Source organism: Capsicum annuum, chromosome 2, assembly GCF_002878395.1.
Source record: "Capsicum annuum cultivar UCD-10X-F1 chromosome 2, UCD10Xv1.1, whole genome shotgun sequence".
Taxonomy (NCBI): Eukaryota; Viridiplantae; Streptophyta; class Magnoliopsida; order Solanales; family Solanaceae; genus Capsicum; species Capsicum annuum.
In genome coordinates, this window is record NC_061112.1 from 137865290 (window position 1) to 137888634 (window position 23345).

General features: G+C 30.5%; 1 protein-coding gene across 2 annotated transcripts; it reads right to left on the reverse strand.

Annotated features, from left to right (window-relative positions):
• Positions 1-229: 229 nt before the first annotated feature.
• LOC107859827 (bifunctional nuclease 2) lies at positions 230-5011 on the reverse strand. 2 transcript variants are annotated; one of them, XM_016704950.2, is made up of 10 exons: positions 4463-5011; positions 3002-3214; positions 2853-2905; positions 2698-2754; positions 2131-2196; positions 1964-2035; positions 1259-1368; positions 1093-1184; positions 926-988; positions 230-736 (listed from the first exon to the last, which is right to left on the reverse strand). In XM_016704950.2, the coding sequence occupies exons 1-9, from the start codon at positions 4725-4727 to the stop codon at positions 945-947; spliced, it is 972 nt and encodes a 323-aa protein (XP_016560436.1). In that variant the 5' UTR covers positions 4728-5011; the 3' UTR covers positions 230-736; positions 926-944. The 2 variants fall into 2 exon arrangements, with proteins under 2 accessions (XP_016560436.1, XP_016560435.1); XM_016704949.2 differs by having other exon boundaries at positions 2131-2205; positions 4463-4974.
• Positions 5012-23345: the final 18334 nt, after the last annotated feature.

Consider the following 23345-nt stretch of genomic DNA (forward strand, 5'->3'; position numbering starts at 1 on the left):
GAAAAAACTGAACTCTGGTCCAAGTTGTTAAAAGGCATGTAGTAAGTGTAGGAAAACCAGCAGGAAACAATTATTGTCCAAGTTTAGGATTTTTTTTGATGAATCCATTGTGGTTTCCAGCAACCAGTGATACTGCAAAATTTATAGAGTATCCTTTAGAGCCAAAGCTTCAATTATTCCAATTTATTTGATACCAAAAATGATCATCATCAGAAAAGCAAAAGCGAAATGAAGAAAAAGGGAGGGATGCTTGTCAAGACACCCCCTTCTGGTATTCTTAGTTTGTAAATAAGGATAAACCAATATACAACATATACTTGAGCAAAGAGACTCCAGCCCCATTCTTTTAACTTACATACAGCAATCTACGTATGGGGTTGGGTGCAATATCTGTTACACGAGATGATTTCGGTTAACCAAATTCTTGTCTTTTGCTATTCTCACATCGTTGATACATTCTTCAGCAACAAGCCAACTATATACATTTTTACCTAGTGGTTGCATTGTTGCGGTATAAGAAGCCAAACCGACACAACATAGGCAAGGAATTTACTTTTCACCAAAGATTTCCACAATAAGGGAAACCTATACACAACAATAATATTGAAACTTCCCTGTAAGTTATTGATTCCTCGAAACTTTAGTTAGTATGGTGCTGAAAAGTTGAGATACAGCAGAGTGTCATAGCTGCCATCCTTCATCATCGCAATCCAGAAGGAATATTTACATTTAAGTTCTGAGCAAGAAAAGGAGAGTTACAATGAATAGCACAGCAAAAATTGAAAGAAGTTCATTGTAGAATAATGTAAGTATTCCGAAGACAGATAACTAATATATATCCATGATCCAACATAATATAAATTTGCTCATTCCATGACTACAGATGTAATCAAAGAGCTCTTTCGTCAACAGTTGACAGAAGTACCTGGAAAAAGATTTAGAGTTCATGTCTTCTCACGAAGTCTCATCAATTTGTCCTTCCACATAGCTGTGCAGGTACCAGAAAATATTGGCGATATAACAATAGATTGATTAAAGGAGAACAACAGCAGATACTTCCAATAAAATAATCACAGAATTAGTTTGATGTACCTGCATCATTATATCTCTCCTCATTCACTGCTAAGTTCATATTTCTCAACACACCAAGTTCTTCAGAAAGTAAATCGGGGCCATCTGATGCACTGCACCATACAGAACTAAGCTTCAATTTGGAAGAAGTCCAAAAAAATGCACTTATGAGAGAAAAGATACCAACCTATCTAGTAATACGTCATAAGTGCACTTAATTCTGCTAGATCTGTCCATTCCATAACCTATTATTGTTGCATCAGTCAAGACTATTTGCTTATTCACAAATATCGGTGCCTGCATAAGCCAGAACAAACTCATTTTAAACAGATAATAGTTTTCAAATAAGCAGTTAGATCATTACAGCCCATACAGCCCACATAAGATTAATAACACTGATTCTTAAGGAGCTAAAAATGAAAAGAAGATGATCATGCACATAAAACTTTACCACGCAGTTGAAAATTTGTATTTCCACACCATCGCAACTCAAAAGAACAATTCGGATCCAAGTTTATTGTCTTGCTAAACGTAAAGAAGTTGTAAGCCAATAATTGCACACTATTCAAGCTTTCTGTCTCAGAATACTAAGGAAACAAAAAAACATAACGTTTTCTACAATGGGAAGCAATCTATATGTAGCAATTCATTGATCACTAAAGGAGTCATGAGAAGAGACACCCAAGAGACATAAAATGTTAAACAGATGAGGCAAGACAATTCACACGAAAGAGAAATTTTGGGATTTTATATAATTGGTAGTAAGGCAGGAGGAAAAGCCAATTTTACGTTAGTCCCTTACTTAATTCAACAGATATACCATGAATGACATCAATTTTTCAATGGACATACATTATCATATTTGAATCTCAAAGTCCTATAAGAACAATACCTTACATCTTCTGGCAACATTAATGGCATCTGAAGGACGAGCATCCACACTAATAATATCTTTTTCCCCTGCCTGGGTATTATAAAAAATGTTTAAGTTCAGGTGAAATGCAATCCCATAAGTAGGAGTATAGTTTTGGATTTACCTAACAAGTATTTCTAACATACCTTGTGGAAAAATATTCTGGCAAAATAGGTACTAGTCACTCTTTGCGTAATCTTCACCATTTTAACCTGGAAATGCTATCACCAAACTAAGAAAGAAAGACCAGCACTTACAGACAATAATTAAAGATGCCGTGCCCGTTTCCCGAATTTAATGGCGATCACATCTCAAAGGAAGTGTTACATCTTACAAACACAAGTGAGGAATGGCCTCCTGCTCACTTGCCATGTTACAAGTTAGAGCAATCAGTAAGAACTTTTCATGATACTTGGTAAAAGCATATTAGTACCATTAGCTGGCAGAGGAAGAAAGAGTTCAGGGTCGGCCTCATAAAAGCTTTCATTTGGATATATAAAACTAACAAATTTAAACATTTAAAATGACATGCATCTGAAAACCAAAAAGGTTTCTGGTGATTCAAATTCAGGGAATGTGGTAGAAAATTTAAAATAGAGAAGCTAAAGGTAAAAATGAAGATTAAAATTAAGATTGAGACATTATTTATCACAAAAAATAAAGATTGAGAAAGGATGCATATGATGAGATACATAAAAATGGTATTAACGTACTTCATAGCCACATTTCAACAATAGATTCCTCACAAGCAGGAACTGGTCGGGGCAATCCTGCAGTAGGCCCAACAACAGCATCTCAAAAAAATGATAAAACAAAGAAAAGGAATAAAAAGAACCAGAGAATCCATTTTAAAATCTTAAAAGATTACCCGTGTCTCCTCCTCATGCAATGAATCTATAAGTTTTTCGACAGCATATTCTCCTGAAGTAGCAAGCAGTAAAAGTTATCATAACAGTACGACATAACTGTTTTATAAAACAGCATTACTTGTCCAAGTAGAAATCTGAAAGTACATACCAACAATAATTGGTAAGACATATTCCGCATCACAAGAAATCTTAAGAAAAATAGTTGGATTCTTGAAACGGCGAAGAAATCCAGTCCCTAAAGATGATGCATCAGCAATACGATCCTTGGGGTGAGAAGAAAAGGGAACCAGGGGAGAAGATGAGTTCCACCTTGTTTCTTCTTGAAATCCGCGCATAAGCATTTTGTAGTGCCTCATAGTTTCTGCAGTCATTGCAGCATTGGTAAACATGCTTAGCCTCACATGCAGGGAAGGAAATACTAGTACATAGAAGATAGACTACAGATGAAATGTACGAAGAAATTAGTTTCTCATAGTACACATAAACTAAGATAAGTATTCGAGATGGATGAGTGCCACAAGATGCTATGCGATAAAAAGATGCCTAACAAAGTGAAAGGCTATTTTTATAAAAGTAGTTAAACCAGCAATATTATATTGAGATTGAATGGTGGAGCCCCTATGGCCCATCACATCCACAGGATAAATATTGAAATATGGATGAATATTGAAAAAGTCATATTAAGAAGGATGAATACTGAAATATGGATATCAAAACAGATGTGGATTCATAGAATATTGGAGAAAAAGAATAGCAAAAGATGCAAGTAGCACTGATAGAGAATAAAGAGAAAGAGTCTTAGATAGTTTGGTCATGTACTGGACAGGGACAGACCAAAAGATGATAGAAAAGGACTAGGTAGCAAACTTGAAATATCTAAAATATCAAAATCCTCCCGGGACCAATGCCACAACTTAGAAAAGAAACACAATAGAAGCAGAGAAATCCACATATACTATACCAGCTAGTCAGGATTATACTAATTATCTATAAGGGATCATTTTGTACGGGGGATAAATAGAAATGTATAATATTAACTTTATCCCCTGTTAGGTGTCAGGTATTAGTTAATCCGGGGACTATCTCACCATTTGTACTAAAATGGTGGGATTACTATCTCATATAGAAGGTGGGATATATTAGTCTCTTGGAATATCCCTACTTATCCAATTTCCTGTACCAAACGATAGTATACTTGTGATTAGGAAATCCCTAAAATTCATTTAGTACTACATGAAATAGACCCGACTAAACCAAAATGAAAACATAGGAATCAAATAGCCAACTCAACTGATTCAGTATTCGAGATGTAAATCATCGATTGACTGATTTAGCTTCTCAAATCATAGCCAAATGCACGGTTTTCCATCTGGATTCATTTTTTTAAACAAATTTAAATGACTATATGTCCCTCCCTCCCGTAACAGTAGTTTTTAACTAATCCGTTAAGGATCATCAACAGTTACTCAAAGTTGGTGGAGCGAGCGAGCGAGCGAGCAAGCAAAGCGACCAATTTTCACAAACTAATAACGAGGACAAGTTAAAATGCAGAAGCAAAACTCTAAAGCGGATGAATATCTGCATTAAGGGCAAAACGGTAATTTTAGACCTGAAAGGAGGACAACAGCTTCAACATAATCCTCATCATCGGGTACGTCACTGTGATTGGATTTCCAATTAAACCTTCCGCTTGATGACTTGCAGCAGATTAGCATGAATTTCGACTTTCTAAAATGCATATTTCTATAAGAGAAATGGTAAGAGAGTTTTGGAAGGGAGGAGTAACAGTGCCAGCTGGCAGTCCAGCGACTGGTTTCTGGTAGATGAGTAAAAAGTCCGGCGACGGTAGGGATTCTCAACTCAGCGGCGAGCATTGCGAGGACGATAAATTCAATGTAGGGAGAGAGGGGAAAAGGGGGGATTTAGAGATAAAATGAAATTAGGTGAAAAAAAGATAGGAAAGTAAGTTGATGTTGTTGTTGGGTGAACGGAATGGAAGATGATGTATATGTATGTTGATGTTCAAGTGGCTTTTAAGATTACTGCTTCGACAAGGAGGGTGAGATTGATTCCCTTTCCCATTTCCAAAGCAATGTTTCATTTTTAAAGTGCTGTTTTTAGATATTTACAAAGTTAAAAAGATACGTGTATAAATTTATTTTTAGAGAAAATACCGTACAACTCCCTAGCTATATCCAAAATAACAATGACACACTTTAACTTTTAAGGAGAGTTATATTATTTCTGAATTAATTAAAAATATAATTTTGATACCTTTAATTCCTATGTGACATATATATAGCACACATATCTGCCTACGTGGACATTCCAATGTGTTGTGTCATGTAGGCACTAAGGATATCAAAATTACACTTTTAATTAGTTTAAAATAATAGGGTCCCCTTAAATTTAAGGTATAACAATCATTTTGAGTATAGTTCAGGAGGATAATAGAGTATTATCTCTTATTTTTATTATAAAAATTAGTATTCATTTTCTAACATACTTATGATTAATATAGATGAGATAATTAAATTATTCTCTTCATTTATTTTTAATTAAAATTTTATTTTTACTTATTATTTCTAACATATCAAGAAAAGATAAAAGATTTTTTTTTATTTTATCTTTAATATAAATTATTTATTCTCCAAATCATTTTCAAAACATATTACTCTAAACATAATTAATATAGTAAAACCAACAATTATTTTTTAATGAGCGTGTCGTGTCAAAAGGTAACAAATAAAGTGAAGGGAGAGAGTAATGTTTTATTTATTGTTTCTTAAGTAAACTGTCAAATAAATAATGTAAAGTAAAGATGAATGGAGAGAGTAGTACTTCTCCATTTCAAATTATTTGTTTGATTTGACTTAACATAGAGTTTAATAACGTAAAGAAGATTTTTGAAAAGATACATAGAGTATACCCAAATGTATTTTAAACTTGTTATTTTAAACGTGTCATGCGAAAAAATTAAAATTAAAGAAAAGTAATTAAGACAAATAAATTGAAACGAAAGAAATACAAATTTTTATTTCTGAGTAATTTAAAGTTTAATGTTTAAAGTCGCATAAAGCTTTTATTTTGACACACCTCATAGATGCCATTTTACAGAGGCTTCTTGGTATGGAGTGATATTCATGTTTCTCTCATTTCTAATTCTAACGTGTTGGTAAAAGAAAGACTACAAAGATAAGTTCCTCTTAGGTCTACCCTGTTATTGGCAAAAAGAAAATGCATCATGATAGGCCTATCATACCATGTCACACCGCATATTGTATAAGTAACTTGTTAGCGTGCGTGACTACTTCATGTTTTGTCTAGCACCAAAAATTAAAAAAAGCGTTTCTACTCTTATAATTAATTTAACTCAATATTTTATTTTGTAATTATTAATAAAATTTATAGTCATACAAATACGTATTCATATCTCAAATAACAAATTTTAAAAAAAGAGAGAATAATTTATACTATATATTCAATCAAACGCGATTACTTAATAAACATTGAACTATGTTGTCGGTTATGAAAGAATGTGGAAGGACACGGTTGATGTGAAGATAAACCTGACAAACGGGCCGGGTCGACTCTGCCCGAACCGGTCGGCTTAAGAAAATCGGTCTGGTTTGACCCGGCCTGATTAGCCCATGGACTGTAGGGTACCGAGTACCGGGCCGAATTATTTTCTGGATTGGATTCGGTTAACTTGGCCCGATCTAGGTCCGATGGTTAATCGGCCCGGCCCAATTAGCTTTTTTAAATAAAAAATCGAATTTAATAAAGAACGGTCGTTGGGCCCAACGGTAATATAGCCGTTGGGAGCCCAAAACGGCTAAAATCCCTTTTTTATCAAAAAGAAAAAAAAATTTCAATTAAATTATTTTTTAAAATTCCAATAAATACCCTACACTTTCAAATCATTTTCCACACAATTTTTCATTCTTTCTCAAATCTCAATTCTCAAATATTATATATATTTCTAAAGTGCTCACTTTAATTTTTTAATTTTGCGATTACAAAGTACGAGTGAAAGTTTCTAAAGTCGCAACCTTAGGATATTTTCAAAATTTGATATTATCGTTTCATCTCTTACGTTTAAATTTTAATTAGTGTATTAATTGTTGAATATTTAATTTTATTATATTTGTGTATTTTGAATTTTTTTAGTTTAATTTATATTATGGATAAATTAAGAAACCTCGCGACTAAAGGTGTTAAAATTTTTGTCCCCAAAGTGGTAGTGGTAGTAAAAAGCGGTACTTCAAGTAGTAGATATACCCGTGTGCATCCGCTTCCGGTACTGCTTAGTCAACCTTTTGAGGAAGAAATAGGTGTAGGTGCTCACGATATGAATTATGTAGATGCTCAGGAAAATTACGGTATAGAAGAAGAAAATGAAGTAGATGCGGTTAATTTAGAAGAAGATGCTGAAAATATTGGTGAGACACCCACAGTAGAAAATGCTAACGTTAGATCTGAATCGGTTAATCTCCCTCCCCGTGCCCCAAGACCTCGTAAACCAACTAGTATTGCATGACAATTTTTTTAACGTATATCAGATATTGAGGTGCAATGCAATATTTGTCAACAAATATATAAGCATAAAAAAGGAGGCAAATAAAGGGGTACGGGTACGTTAATGAGACATATAAGTGATAATCACGATAGAGAGTTAAAAATTACAAAAGGTGGTGCGGATGTTGGTGGGCCAACACAAACTAGAATGGACCCAACAACCTGTCAAGTAACGAAGATGTATAATAAATTGAGGAATCGGGAAGAAATATCTAAAATGGTAGTTGTGGGTTGTTTGTCTTTTAGTTTTCCTTCTTCTGATGCATTTATTCATTATATTCAAGCAATTTATAATCCTATGTTTAATGGTATTCCTAGAAGTATTTGTCGGACCGATATTTTTAGACTTCATTCACAATATTATTTTTATTTATCAACATTATTAAAAAATATTCAATGTAGAATGTCCCTAACTTCTAATCTTGGTCATGCTGTAAATAAAAATGATTATTTAACTGTTACTTGTCACTGGATAGATAGTAATTTTGTTATGCAAAAACGTATTCTTGCTTTTTTATATGATGAAGATCGTAAACATACTGGAGATTTTACTGCTGATTCGATTGTTAAAGTTGTTGAATTTTATGGTATTGAAAATAAAATCTTATGTATTACTTTTGATAATGCTTCTAACAATAGGACTGCTATAACAAAGTTAAAAGCTAAGTTATCTCCGTCGTTACCTGAAATTTTTCATGTTAAGTGTGCTTGTCATATATATAATTTAATTGTAAGAGATGGTCTTGAGTTTTTTGGGTTTTATATTGAAAAATCCGGCTTACCGTTGGTTTTATTCAAGGAAATAATCGAAGATCAAGAATTAGGGACTTTAAACTTAAATGTGAACAAAGTGGACTTGCACCGATATTGATGTCTGAAGAATGCGATACTAGATGGAATACTACGTATGATTTTTTAAAAACTTGTTATAAATATATAGTTCCTATTACACTATCTTTTAACCAACATTGTGGTTCTTTTGCTGATTCTGCTGATTGCGTGCTACATGATTCTGATTGGGCTGTAATTAATAATCTTATTAAGTTTTTGCAAAAAATTGATATAGCTACGGTTGAATTTTTTGGTGCTTATTATCCTACTGTTTGTAATATTTTGGAATATATAGCCGATATTTTTGCTTTGCTTAAAGAATATAAAAATAAAGAAGGTTACAAAAAAGTTGTTGGTGTCATGTTTGCTAAATTTAAAAAATATTTTTTTTCGATCCCCCTATTTACTTGGTTGGTGCTATGCTAAATCCGTATATGAAATATACTACTATGTGTCACTTTAGTACTCTTATTTATTCTAACTCAGGGATAAATACTAACAATGATTCTGAACAAGTACAACCTGATTTGTGGACGGCTATGAGTGATGTGAACGCTTACATAGATAATTATATAACCATTATGCTAATTTAGTTGATTTAGCTGTACCAACAAATATCGCTCCAACTGTCGTTCCTCATCCTCTCGAGGAGCTATCATCTTCTAAAAGGCCGACACATAGTGGTTTTTCTGATTTCTTTTACAATTTACCTTGTTGGAACAGTGTTGAGGGTGGAGCTTACACATCAACTTATCGGGAAAAGCTTAAGTATTATCTTCGGTCACCACTAGAGGATCGCAGGTGACGGATCAACATGTTGGATTGGTGGAGGATTAATGAAACACAATATCCTGTGCTTTCAAGATTAGCCAGAGATATCCTGAATGTTCCAATATCAACCGTTGCATCAGAGAGCGTTTTTAGTCAGGGACGACAACAGCTTGGAGACAATCGACATTCATTGGGAAGCAATGCAATGAATGTTCTAGTTTTCCTTATAAATTGGATTAGAGCCGAACGAAGAAATCAAGGAATGAAAGCGGAGCCGGACGACGAGCAGAGACTTGAAGAAATTTATGACTTCACGGGAGAACTCAACAGAATCAAGTCCAATGCATGGTTTTGCCCCTGTTGACTTTGACTATCCTATGCAAGTTTTCGTTAATATTAACATGCATGAGTTGGAAAAAATGATACAAAACTTGTAGATTTTTCATCCATGTTATAAATTTTGGATCATTTTGCAATCAATAAAATTCAACATTCATTCACTCCTTAGTCTTTACTTTGTAATTTATTCCATTTAATGATTTAAATTGAATTTTTAGTTTAAATTAAATACTTAGTTTTAATATATTACTAATTTACTACAAAATATTATTAATTTATTATATTAAGTAGCATATGTTTTATTTAAAAAAGTACATATGTTTTATATGTGTACGTATATATTGAATGGTACGTATATATGTGTATATCTTTTATAGATGTACTTATTTAACGTATACATGGGTATATATTTTATAAATTAGTATATAACTATATATATAGTGTGTGTATATATTGTAGTATATTTTATTTAAAGTATTGCGTATATATTGAATGGTACGTATATATGTGTGTATATCTTCTATAGACGTATATATTTAATGTATACATGTGTATATATTTTATAAATGAGTATATAACTATATAGTGTGTGTGTGTGTATATTGTAGTACATTTTATTTAAAGTAGTATGTATATATTGAATGGTACGTATATATGTGTGTGTATCTTCTATAGACATATATATTTAATGTATAAATGTGTATATGTTTTATAAATTAGTATATAACTATATATTTAGTGTGTGTATATATTGTAGTATATATATTTAGTATATTTTATTTAAATTAGTACGTATATATTGAATGGTACGTATATGTGTGTGTATATCTTCTATAGACGTATATTTAACGTATGCATGTGTATATGTTTTATAAATTAGTATATAACTATATATTTAGTGTGTGTATATATTGTAGTATATATATTGTATTGTATTTTATTTAAAGTATTACGTATCTATTGAATGATATGTATATATGTGTGTATATCTTCTATAGATATATATATTTAATGTATACATGTGTATATGTTTTATAAATTAATATATAACTATCTATAGTGTGTGTGTGTATATTGTAGTATATATATATATATATTGTAGTATATGTTTTATTTATAGTAGTATATATAATTAACTAACGTATAGTCGTATACACGATTACATGTGTAATTGTGTATATGTATTATGTGTATATATTTTTAAAATTTTAATGTAGTATATACTATATATAGTGTATATATATTGTTTAACGTATTTAAAATGTATATAGGTGGGTATAATAGTATATATTGGAGAAAAAATATTTTTTTTTATTTTTGACCTGTTTTGACTGGATTTTTAATCGATTTTGACCGAGTTTAGGTGGATTGGACCGAGTTGGATTAAGTGGGCCGGTTCAAAATTGTTTTTAAGAATTTGTGTAAACTACATAAATCCTCTAGGTAATGAAAGTAATTACACAAAATCCCCTCTCTTTTTCTCTCTCCCGAATTATGGCAAAGATACTCATACATTCGACCAAGTATTATACATTGGTCGAATGTATGATGAAACAGCTAATCCTAAATTTAAGGTAATTAAAATTAGTAATTATTTTACTGTTCCTTAATTAAAGGCAATAATTAGCTAACATTAAGTCGTTTATGGCTAAAACTACTAACTGATATTTGAATTTCAAAAAAATTCTTAAACGTTTTTGTTTTTGTTTTTGTAATCTTTGGTTCAAGATCTGAAAAGCAAAAAAACAACCAATTTCTTCTACATACGTTCTTCAATACTTCTAAAATCAATATGAATATCCCTATATTGCTGCGACATTCTGGAATCTGACAGTCAGAAATTAGTTATGAGTCATACAAAAGTGACGCAATAATTATTTCGAAAAGTATTACTTTCTTGAAATTGATTTCTACGATCGCCATGGAATTGGATATCGACGAAGTTTGTAAAAAAATTGAAGTTAAATATGTGGTTGAAGGAAATTCTTCTCCAATTGTCCTAAGAAACGAGGATGGAGTGAGGGTTTACATTGAGTTGAAGATACAATTTTCTGGGTTGGTTAATTTCCCGCTTTGTATTTCAACTTTCAACAAATCCAATAGTGAAATAGAGTTTGATAAAGAAACAGGTGCTGTAATGTCTATTGAGGGTAGTGAATATGATTTAGTTGCGTTAACATTTGTTGAAACGGATAATCAGTATGCTCTATATGTTCCTGAAATTGAAGTGAAAAACTTCATTACTGATTGCAAGAACACTGAAATAATGGTGAATCAGATTTACAAGGATAAGGAAACTCTTGTTTCAGTAAAGGCAAGACATACAATAGCTAATGGCTTCAACACTAAAGCGAAATGATCCGACAAAAAAAAGGTATGATATAAAAGTGTCAAATATATTTGCTGAGCTTATAATATATGGAAATGTGTTGTTAGAGGTTTTGTAGAAGTATTTGTTGTGTAGTTGGGTGATCTGTTGCTTATGATTGTTAAATTACGAATGTATAATGTATGATTATACATGCTTGATAATGTATAAATAAACCGTGCCAGTCAAATAAATGAATGATAATATGGTTTAAGACATTTTGTAGTTGCTTTTGTTTCTTGTATGTTTTTTAAGTTAAAATACGACTGTATAATATTTTATTATACATACAGATAAATGTATAATATAGCTGGGCAGTACCATTATTTTCATTTCTGTCTTTCTATTTTCAATTGTAATAGTTTTGTTTAATACATTGACTTAGGTTTTTATATATTGATGCAGCTATGTACTGATTTGTCGTAACAAAGATTGCAAGTGGGTCTTGAAGGCGTCTTGTATGAATGAATCGAAATTATTTGTGATTAAAATATTTGATTCGGAGCATACTTGTAGTCTTAGCGACAGAGTGCTGAATTATGTGGTTGCGATAACAAATTTTATGAGTGAATTTACAGCTCCAAAATTAATCAATCACAAGAGAATACACACCCCCGCGGACATTATTGAAGAGATGAAGGCTGTTTACGGAGTCGATATTAACTACATGAAAGCCTGGCGCGCAAACTGTTAAACATTAATAGTTAATGTATGTGAAATGTATGATATAATAACGTTATACTTTGTTTTATTGTATTATGTTAGACAGAAAAAGTGTCATTTAACTGACTTTTTTTTTTTTTTAAAAAAAATATCAGATTAAATATGAGAATCATCTTTTATGTGTTTGATGACACATTATAAGTTTTTTGTAAAATATATGTTGTTCATGTACGAATGTATAATATCAGATTATACATTTGTGTCATTGAATGAAATAGTATCATACTTCACAAAAGTGAATGTTGTGAGCTATATTTTATATTTTTTTCCAGGAAAAAACGTATGACAACATATATTATGTTATGTATTACATATATTTAAACGTATTAGATATTACTTCAATGGATTTTTAACTTATAAGATAATGTACGTTACAGTAAAACTATAAAGTGTTCAAATTCAATATCAGTTTAATATTATATTTGTTTCTACACGTTTAACAAAAAAATAAAAGAGAAACTCAATATCTACAAAAAATTAGTTTGTAACAATACAGTAGTGTGTTAGTAACTGGAAATCATTTTTTTTCAAAAATAAGAAGACATCCATAAAATTTGCATTAACATTCAGAAAATAATCTTGTAATTGTTTTACATCAACCACAAAAATAAGAATTAGTTCTTTCAACTCGGACTGTTATAAAATATTGCTACTCTAAAGTAACAATTGCACTTGCATCAATTTTTTCGAGAACACTATTCCTTGACTGCGGCGGATCATCATTATCACTCGTGTATCCTTCTTTTGCCTTTTCCACTCCATAATGCCACAGTAATGAAGCATAGCGTGCATGTTGACTTGCAGCATCAAACCCACATGAGTGAACTTGCTGCCCTTCACTTAATATTTCTGCATATGCATACACAAAGACGCCACAGTCCCTAATTTCAAAAAATAAAAGATGAGAGTAACTTATACATTTACAAAAAAAACTGCTTTAATGTATAATAAAGTCAGGCCAATAAAAACACTACAGTAACACATGTATAAGGTTAACTTATACATCACAAAATTAATATAAGCTGTTAGACATGTATGATGGATACTTATTCATTAAAAAATAACTTGCATTAATGTATAGTAAAATCAAGCCCTAAACACTCTAAAGTTACACATGTACGAGGGTAACTAATACATCTAACACTTCTTATTATAATCTAAAAAAAAACTACATATAAACATGTATGAGGGTAACTTATACACCTAAAAATTTCAAACATAATTATAATTAAACAACATAAACAACAATTATACATATATGAGAGTAACTTATACATATCAAAATTAATATGTAACAATTTCTATCAGACCAAACATATCAGACCATACATGTAACAATTTGTATCAGACCAAAATATAAACAACAATTATACATGTATGGGGGTAATTTATACATGTCAAAATTAATATCAACTTTATTATAATGTATAACCTATAGAAAAATATTTCAGAACACCTACATTATACATTGCTGTGATGAAAGAACTAATGTATAATGTCTTATTATACATATGTCAAATTATACCTAAACTCATAATAAATACCTTCGGAAGACGTGGTTGGCCGGAATCATCAAACTTCTTTTTTCTTGCTTTTAAACTAGACTTCTTCAATTTAGAAGCGGCCTTATCTTTCAATTTCTTCATTGTAACGGGATCGTTTTTGTGCTTTGAGCGATTCGCTGCGAATTTCGGATCCTGTTCATCAAAAGTACCAGGAACAAATCCAAGTGGCATATCTTTTTCATTTGAATCTAACTGATTAATTCCTAAACTAAAACTTGGAGGATAATCCATTACCAATTAACATTATTTTAACTTAATAGTAGTGTTAAATCGAACTACCAAATAAGAAAATCAAAGATCTAACTTGTACTATATGAAAAATAACGAAAAAAACGAACTACTGAACTTGAATATGATTGAACAATACAGAAATTTGAATATGCAAACAAACAAAACACGGAAAATCCCTGATTTGGTAAAGTCGAACAAAAAAAATTCAAAAATTAATGAAGTAAATAATTAAAAACAGTTAAATCTTGATAACTTACAAGTTGGTAATCACTATACAACTGTTACTTCAATTTTGCCGAAAAATCAGGGTTTCAAAAATGGCGTATTAAACGGATGAATAATGGGAGGAATGGAGTGAAAAACGGAAGCCAAAAGAAGTGTTTAATATGTATAATATTTAGGAGGGAGAATTTACCAAATAAGGGGATTTTTAATTATTTTGGGATTTGTGTAAATACTTTACCAATTTGGAATTTAATGTAATTATGTAACTTTAACTTGTGCATATAGGTAATTTTCAGTAAAAATTTTACTATTGAACCCGAAACCGGCCCGAATCCGAACTGACCCACAACCCGATTAAATTTCACGGGCCAATTCCGGGTTGACCCGGCCCGGCCACTTTACACCCATATGTGAAGAGCACAAGATCTACGAAAGGCAAGAGTTCGCCACAACGCGCATCGCATGCTTCTCCAATTTCTTTTTTTTCTAAATTTTCTTTTCTTTCTCTTTTATGTAACCCTTCTGTTCGATTTCTTTTTTTCTTTAAAAAAAAAAATTAATTCCAACATTTTGAAATAGCTAGAAATCCTTCAGTTCACTATGGCTGACTTGATTAACCTGGGTCTCACTAAAATTGTTGCAAAAATAGTCAAAGCTTATGACTAAATAAAATGATGTTGACTCTTTCAATAACTATTCTAGTAAATTTTTTTAGCTACTGGATTCAGTAGATATAGAATGAATTGCTTTAGAAACGCGTCTGCAAATTCAACGTTTGTTATTAACAAATATAAATACTACTTTAGTAAATATTTCACGTGCTCAATAGAAAATTTAGGATATTCTTGATGACCTTCGGAAGCTTATTGGATGTCTAATCATCTAATTATCCATCTCCTTTTTCTATATCCAGCAACTGTTTTCGATGTCTAATAGTAATTAACTAATGAACAACCTTCGAAAGCTGCTTCAAGTGAAAAAAAGATAGGAAAGTAAGTTTATGTTGTTGTTGGGTGAACGAAATGGAAGATGTATATGTATGTTGATGTTCAAGTGGCTTTTAAGAATACTACTTCGACATGGAGGGTGAGATTGATTATTTCCCTTCCCCATTTCCAAAGCAATGTTTCATTTTTGAAGTGCTGTTTTTAGATATTTACTAAGGTAAGAGATACTCTATCCGTTTCATTTTAATTGGTTGATTTAAAATTCCCTTTGAAAAATATTTAATAGGATTTACTCCTTCATTTAAAAAAAAATAACCTAATTTGATTTAATACGAAGTTTTAAAAAATAAAGAAAACTTTTGAATCGTGTGATATCAAATTAAAAATATATCAAATGTACCAAAATGCTCTTCAATCTTATGGTTTTAAACATGCCACGTGGAAAGTTAAAATTAAAAAAATGCTAAAAAAAGAAAAGGTTTCATTCCTTTTTAAACAAATTAAAAAGAAATGTAGGTCATTCTTTTTTAAACGAATGGAGTATTTTTATTAAAGTAACTCTATTAATCATGCATTGAAAATATAAATTTTATTATAAATATATCATATATAGTGAATGTCTACTTTACCATATATAGTGAATACCTTACTTTACCATATATAGTGAATACCTACTTTACCATATATTGTGTGTGTCTATTTATGAAAAAGTTACAAACCCCAACTTAGTTTTCCCCTATAAATAAGGGGGTTTTCCTTCATTGTAGTTCATCCCTCAAGAAAAATAAGAATTACTCTCTATTCTCTCTCTATTCTTCTTCTTCTTTGCTTTATATTTCATAACATGTTATCAACACAAGACTCTACCAAACAAGGTGAGATTATAAATCTAAAGTAATTTCAAAGTTAGTAATTCCTTATGTTATTTGTCTTTTGCTACTAATAATATAATTATTGTTGGATTTGAGGAAAAATAATTGGTTTGGAACCATTTATATTTTAAATTTATTCCCCAAGAACAATATTATCAAAAGGGATGATAATATATTGAGTTCAAGTCCCATGAATTTATGCCTAAGACGTCTTTATATGGATAAGATGGTGAGTTTGAATCTCAATAAACCATATTGATGATATTATGATGGTTAAAGCAAAATAAAGGGTATTTGGTGAAAAGTCATGAAATATATCCAATTGATATGCTCTATTCAATGAAGTGAATATGGTTACAATACATGATAAGTCTGAAAGATATGACAATTTGCTTCATTCTTGAAGTGAATATGATAGCAATATAGAGAAATTCTCTCTATCACATGTATGCCTCAATTTGCTCATAGAGTAGCAATATCATAAAGGAGGTTATAAGCTATTAAAGTTTGATAGACTTAAGACACGATTATATTCCAATCCCGAGGAATGAGTATTTTGATTGTTTTAAGTACATAGCTATTCCTTAAGGTGAATGTGATAATATTTAGTAAAACTTATTAATGAAAACGTGCATTTGATTGTGATGGTATTACAACTCACCCCCGAAAGAGGCAGAATAACTGAGAAGAGTTATTTTGAAATCTACTTTTGAAGTAGTAAATCTGAAATTTATTCATTTAATAATAAAGATACATGTCATGGTAAATTTGGAGTTTGTCAGAATAAAAGTTCATAAATTGACATGAACGATTGCGACATCCCAAAGATGTGCGTACTGATTATTCATAACTTTTAATGTTGTTTGTTCTCATGATAAGTTAGTTGGACCAACTAATGTTGGGATTGGATTCCTTAAATTTGAAAAGTATAAAAGGTGAATATGGGCCCGTTTACCTGTCATGTGATCTATTAAGATGCATCCATATAAGGTGATCACTTGTACATTTATTTTCAACCTGCGGTTTGACATTCATAAAGTTGCTTGCTCAATAAAAGTGAGTTAAGAGTATAGTTTTCAGATTGTGTAATAAAAATAATTCATCTTGATAATGATGGTTTGACATTAAATGCCTTCGATAAATAGCTAAATCATTGCTAATGAGAACAAAGTTTCATGTATTGGTCTGAAATTGATATGCTGCATACAATAGCACTTGTATGCATTAGACCAATAACTTATGGTTATTTTTTCCTCTCAATTGGTTCAAGGTCAGAAACTAACTATCCTATCTAATAGTTTTGATGTACGGTATACGATTAATGAATATACCATAATATACAAAGATAGATTCCTCAAAGAAAATAGAGGATGTATGTTAGTTTTTCTAACATAGGGGGAGATTATAAGCAGCTAAGAAATATGTTAGGAATTATCATCGGATCCTCTTTAAAAGATAATTCAAGTCGAATGCCCAAAACATCTCATATTAAGCTGAAGGTGTTCCTATTTTGTGTCCCTAAAGGACAAAGTCTATGGATGCGTGAAGCATTGTAGACCATTCAGTTATAAACGAAATAATTCTTGAAAAATAAGGAGCAAATAATCGTAATAAGAAGGCAATGTGCTCTTGAAAAGCGTACAACATAACACTTCATGAAACCTTATGATAGGTTCAAGTACCTGAAAATAATGAAGTGATAAGATCTCAAAATGTTATGTCAAACTGTGAACCTATACGAAATGATATATCATCAATATCTTTGATACAATATTGTGAAAGATTATGAGGATTTGAATTCTACGTTAATTTAAGAATGCTGATGTAGAAACATTTATTAAGTGACATGAAAGGATGCATCTTGATAAGCATAAAACTTATTTGATCGATTTGCAGTCTACTCAAAAGATGTCACACATGAAATGTTGAATATTGTCACTTGACAAAAATCTATATGAAAATCCCTAAAGGATTCAAAATGCCTGAACCATATAAAATTCTCGGAAAACTTGTTTATTATCCTTATAAGGGATAAATTGATGGTTTGAATATCATTGAAACTCTTGGAGAGTTTTCTAAAGCAATAGATTATTTGCTGAAATGAGAAATATATCAATTTGAATTGGTTATGAAGTACTCTATCTTAGAGTAATTGGTGCACTCATGTATCTTGCAAATACTACAAGGCTTGATATAGCATTTTCAATTAATTTGTTACAAGATTGCAGTCCCGATCTTATTGGTCATACTGATATTGGGTACTTATCTGACCCACATAAAGTTCAATCTCAAACAAGCTATGTGTTTATATATGGTAGTACTGTCATATCTTGGAGATATACAAAACAGATTACGTATCCATTTCATCGAATCATGTTGAGAGAATAGCTATTCATGAAGCTAACCGAAAATGTGTGTGGTTGAGGTCCATGATACATCTCATTCGAGAAAAATATGGTTTAAAATATAACAATGTACTCACAGTTTTATACAGAGATAATGCAACATACATAACACAATTTTTTCTTGTAAGGTTTTAACGAGACATATTATCGATCAATTAGACGTTTAAGGGGGAGTGTTATAAATGTACCATATATAGTAAATGTCTACTTTACCATATATAGTGAGTATCTACTTTACCATATATTGTGTATGCCTATTTATGAAAAAGTTACAAACCCCAAGTTAGTTTTCCCCTATAAATAAAGAGTTTTCTTTCATTGTAATTCATCCCTCAAGAGAAATAAGAATTACTTTCTATTCTCTCTATTCTTCTTCTTCTTTGTTTTATATTTCATAACAAATTTGAATATTTACACTTTACATAATCATTTAATAATTGAGATAATATTAACAATATACAATAATTTTTTTTTTGATTTTAAAAAAAGGACAACTAAATTGAAATAAACATTTTAGAAAGAAGGCCTACTAATATGAAATGGAGGCAGTACTAATTTATTTTTATTATAAAAATTATTCATTTTCTAACATATTTGTAATAAATATAGATGAGATAATTAAATTATTCTCTTCATTTATTTTTATTTTTTATTATTTTTTATTATTATATTACTCTAAATATTAATTAATATGGATAATATAGTAAAATCAATAATTATTTTTTAATGAGCGCATCGTGTCAAACAGTGACGGAGCCAGGATATTCACTAATGAGGTTCATAAGTGAATGTACAAACTAACTGAAGGAGTTCAACATCTAATATATATACAGAAAAAATAATTTTAACTATGCATATGTAACATAATTTTTCGGTAAAGGGTAGCTCCACCCCTAGTGTCAAAAGGTAACAATAAAGTGAAGGGAGAGAGTACTATTTTATTTATTGTTTCTTAAGTAATCTGTCAAGTAAAAAATGTACAAGTAAAGATGAATGGAGAGAGTAGCACTTCCTCCATTTCAAATTATTTGTTTGATTTGACTTGACATAGAGTTTAATAAAATAAAAAAGATTTTCAAAAAGATACATAGAATATACCCAAATGTGTTTTAAACTTGTTGTCTTAAGTATATCATGCGAAAAAATTAAAAAAAAAAATAAAATAAAACAAATAAATTGAACTATAAATTAAAATAAAAAAGAGTTTCTATTCTTATAATTAATTTAACTTAATATTTTATTTTATAATTATTAATAAAATTTATAGTCATACAACTATGTTGTCGGTTATGAAAGCATGTGGAAGGACACGGTTGGTGCGAAGAGCACAAGATCCGCCAAAGGCAAGAGTTCGCCACAACGTGTAGTGCATGCTCCTTCAATTTCTTTTTTTCTAATTTTCTTTTCTTTCTCTTTTATGTAACCTTTGTGTTCGATTTTTATGTTTTTTTTAAAATTTAATTCCAACATTTTGAAATAGCTAGAAATCCTTCAGTTCACTATGGCTGACTTGATTAGCCTAGGTCTCACCAATCGTTGGCAAAATAATAGTCAAAAGCTTATGACTAAGTAAAATGATGTTGACTCTTTCAATAACTACTCTATTACTCTCGCTATTTCATATTAATTGACCCTTGTTAACGTGATACATTCATTAAGAAAAGAAAAAATTTCAGAAATAGTAACTGTAGAGCCATAATTATAATTTTTATAGCAACAGTTTCAAAATTACGAAAAATAGCAATATAGATTTTGTATTTTAGTAAAAGGTTGCTATAAAAATACATATACAAATATGTTTAAACGTTCCTTATTAAACTCTAATCAGTTAGAGTAAATTAAGGGATAAAACTGTTCCTTATTTTAAGCAACATTTAATTAACAAATACCTTTACCATTAATGACTCTTTTTTTTTTTTACCTTAACCGTTAATTCACAATTTGAAATTCAAAAATCGTTTTCCTTATACATCACGTAAAAGGATTTAAAAAAAAAAATTGAGAGATTGAAATATCATTGATGAACCCTGTATTTTACGAAGAATATTTGAATAATCTACTCCACGATTACAGGTATGGTTAAATAAACTTTTTAGATCATGTTTGTGGAATTGCAAAAATATTTTGAAAGTTAATAACAATATGGGTTAATGATCATGAAGTTGAAAATTTTATATATTGTATTTTGAATTTATAAGTTATGGGTGAAAATATTTTTCAAATACTTTTTTTCTCAAAAATCAAAGATTTCCTTTTCGTTATGTATGTATGAAACTAAATTAAACTTCTTAAATGCTAAATTTAAATTGTAGTAGATGATACACATTATTATGATGAAAAATTAATTTTTCGTGGGAATATTTTTTTGGTTGTGTATATACAAATTATTAATTGTATGCAGTACATATTATATAATTGAATTTGTATTTAATATTTTATAGTGTTCTGGACCTTGACGATGGGAAGCATACCTGTTCTCATTAAACGTACTGGTAGTATGAACAACATTGAACAACAATATGAAGATTACATCAGTGATGCAATATTGTTGAGTATAAACGCTTCATACAACCAACTGTGCAAAGTACTAGCTTCGCACATGGATGTCGATTTGACACGCAAAAGCATTCAAATTGAATATCAGTTAACAGATATTGAAGGTAAAATACGTATACGTAATGACATGGGTTTGAAGGTTTACATTATGCAGAAAAGGGAGGTAAAGACAATGAGTGCTTTGCCCTTGTACATAAGTGTTTCAGAAAAGGATAGTTTCAATGAATTGGTTAGTTCATCAATATGTAACGTTGCGAGTATGAATCTGTCTATCACTGCGCGTAACATTGTGGATACAAGTACTGAAAAAGCGTTGATAGTTACTAATTCAGATAAATGTTTGGATGTATTGGATATTGATGCAGCTAAAGTAATTATCTCGGACCCACATCACAAACATATTGAGGTTGAACAAGTTTATATCTCGAAAAGGATGTTAAAATTTGTGATGAAGGATTACAAGATTCGAGAGAAGTTTCAATCACGATCTGTTAGATCAAATAAAACCTGATAAGTTTGTCATGTATATAAAATTTGTTGTTTTCTTCTTGTTAAATTGTATTACAGCATATGTATTTAAAAAATACATATAGATTAATTTTTTTTTTACATATTGTAAATTACATTTCATCTTTTTTTTTTGCAGTTACACATTAATATGCAAATCATGTAATTACGATTTTTTATTCCGTGCATCTGATATCAACAAATCAGGAATGTTTTGTGTTAGAGAATTCTTACCCGAATACACATGTTCGATAAAGTATAAGATTTATCCTAAGTTTCATGCTACTAGTAAGTTGATCGGAGGTATGGTGAAACAAAAATTTTAAAACCACAAAAGAAAGTACAGTGCGACTGAAATCAGAAGTGACATGAAGGAAGACCTTGGTATGAATTTGACTTATATTATGTGTTGGAGAGCTAAGGAACAAGCACTTGAAGATTTGAGAGGGAAACCGTCGGCATCATACGAAAAACTACCTGCATACATTTATGTTTTGAACACTACTTACCCAGGTTCACATATACGAATGAAAAAGCATGAAGATAATGAGTTTTTATATATTTTTATCGCACTAACTACATTCATACAAGGGTTCGATCACTGTAGACCTGTGATAGTTGTTGATGCAAGTTATCTCAGAGGACTGTACAATGGCATATTTGTAGCTGTATGTACCATGGATGAAGCCGCTAAGCTATTCTCGAAATGTATTTGACTCTATGAAAAGATGTATGTGTTTATTATATATATGTGCAACATATTTATCTTTGTACTATTTATTTGTTATGTTTTAGATATATGAATTTATATTAAAGTTGTTAGTTATGTTTATGAAATAAATTTCATTCATATAATCGGTAAGTTATATGTTTTTATAGAGTACTTATTTAATTTTTTGTGGATGTTGATTGGGAGAAGGATATGGTTCCAGATATATTTATATGTATTATAGGTATGAGTTATGTTTATGTGTTAAATTTCAGTTAAACTTGTTTCCAGCTGTATGTATTTGAAAAATACATATAATTTTTTTAATGTCTGTCTATATCGTACTTTTAATGTATTTGTTTCATGTTCAGACCATATATTTTTATTGGCATATAGTAGATTCTAAAAATGATGTATTCTGGACATGTTTCTTTCAGAATCTAAAGGAAGCATACGGTGAAAGAGAACATATGTGTGTAGTTTTCGATCGTAACCCAAGCATTATAAAAGTTGTTGCTGGTGTGTACAATAATGTACCACATTACGCTTGTATGTGGCATCCATGGGGTAATGTGAAAAACAATTTTAGGAAGTCACATGATGCATTGTCGAAAATCTTCTATACCATGGCGAAATCATACTCAAAGTCTGAATTTCATAATTTAATGGAGAAAGTGGAGGTAGTTGATGTTGGGGTGAAGAATTACTTGGAGTTGGCGGGATACGATAAGTGGGCTAGGTTATATGCAACAGTTCATAGGAGATGGACCTTAACATCAAATATTGCAGAGTCAATTAATGCCGCACTGGTATCAGCTAGAGAACTTCCAATATACGATTTTTTAGAGGAAGTTAGATTGATGTT

What these genes read in the sequence shown, in the direction of transcription:
- LOC107859827 (XM_016704949.2), bottom strand. Translation starts at nt 4,727, where the DNA reads ATGCTCGCCGCTGAGTTGAGAATCCCTACCGTCGCCGGACTTTTTACT. An exon ending in TGTTGAAATGTGGCTATGAA is followed by an intron (nt 2,206 to 2,697) that starts GTACGTTAATAC and finishes GTTTGGTGATAG; the next exon opens with CATTTCCAGGTTAAAATGGT. An exon ending in ATGTTGCCAGAAGATGTAAG is followed by an intron (nt 1,369 to 1,963) that starts GTATTGTTCTTA and finishes TGGCTTATGCAG; the next exon opens with GCACCGATATTTGTGAATAA.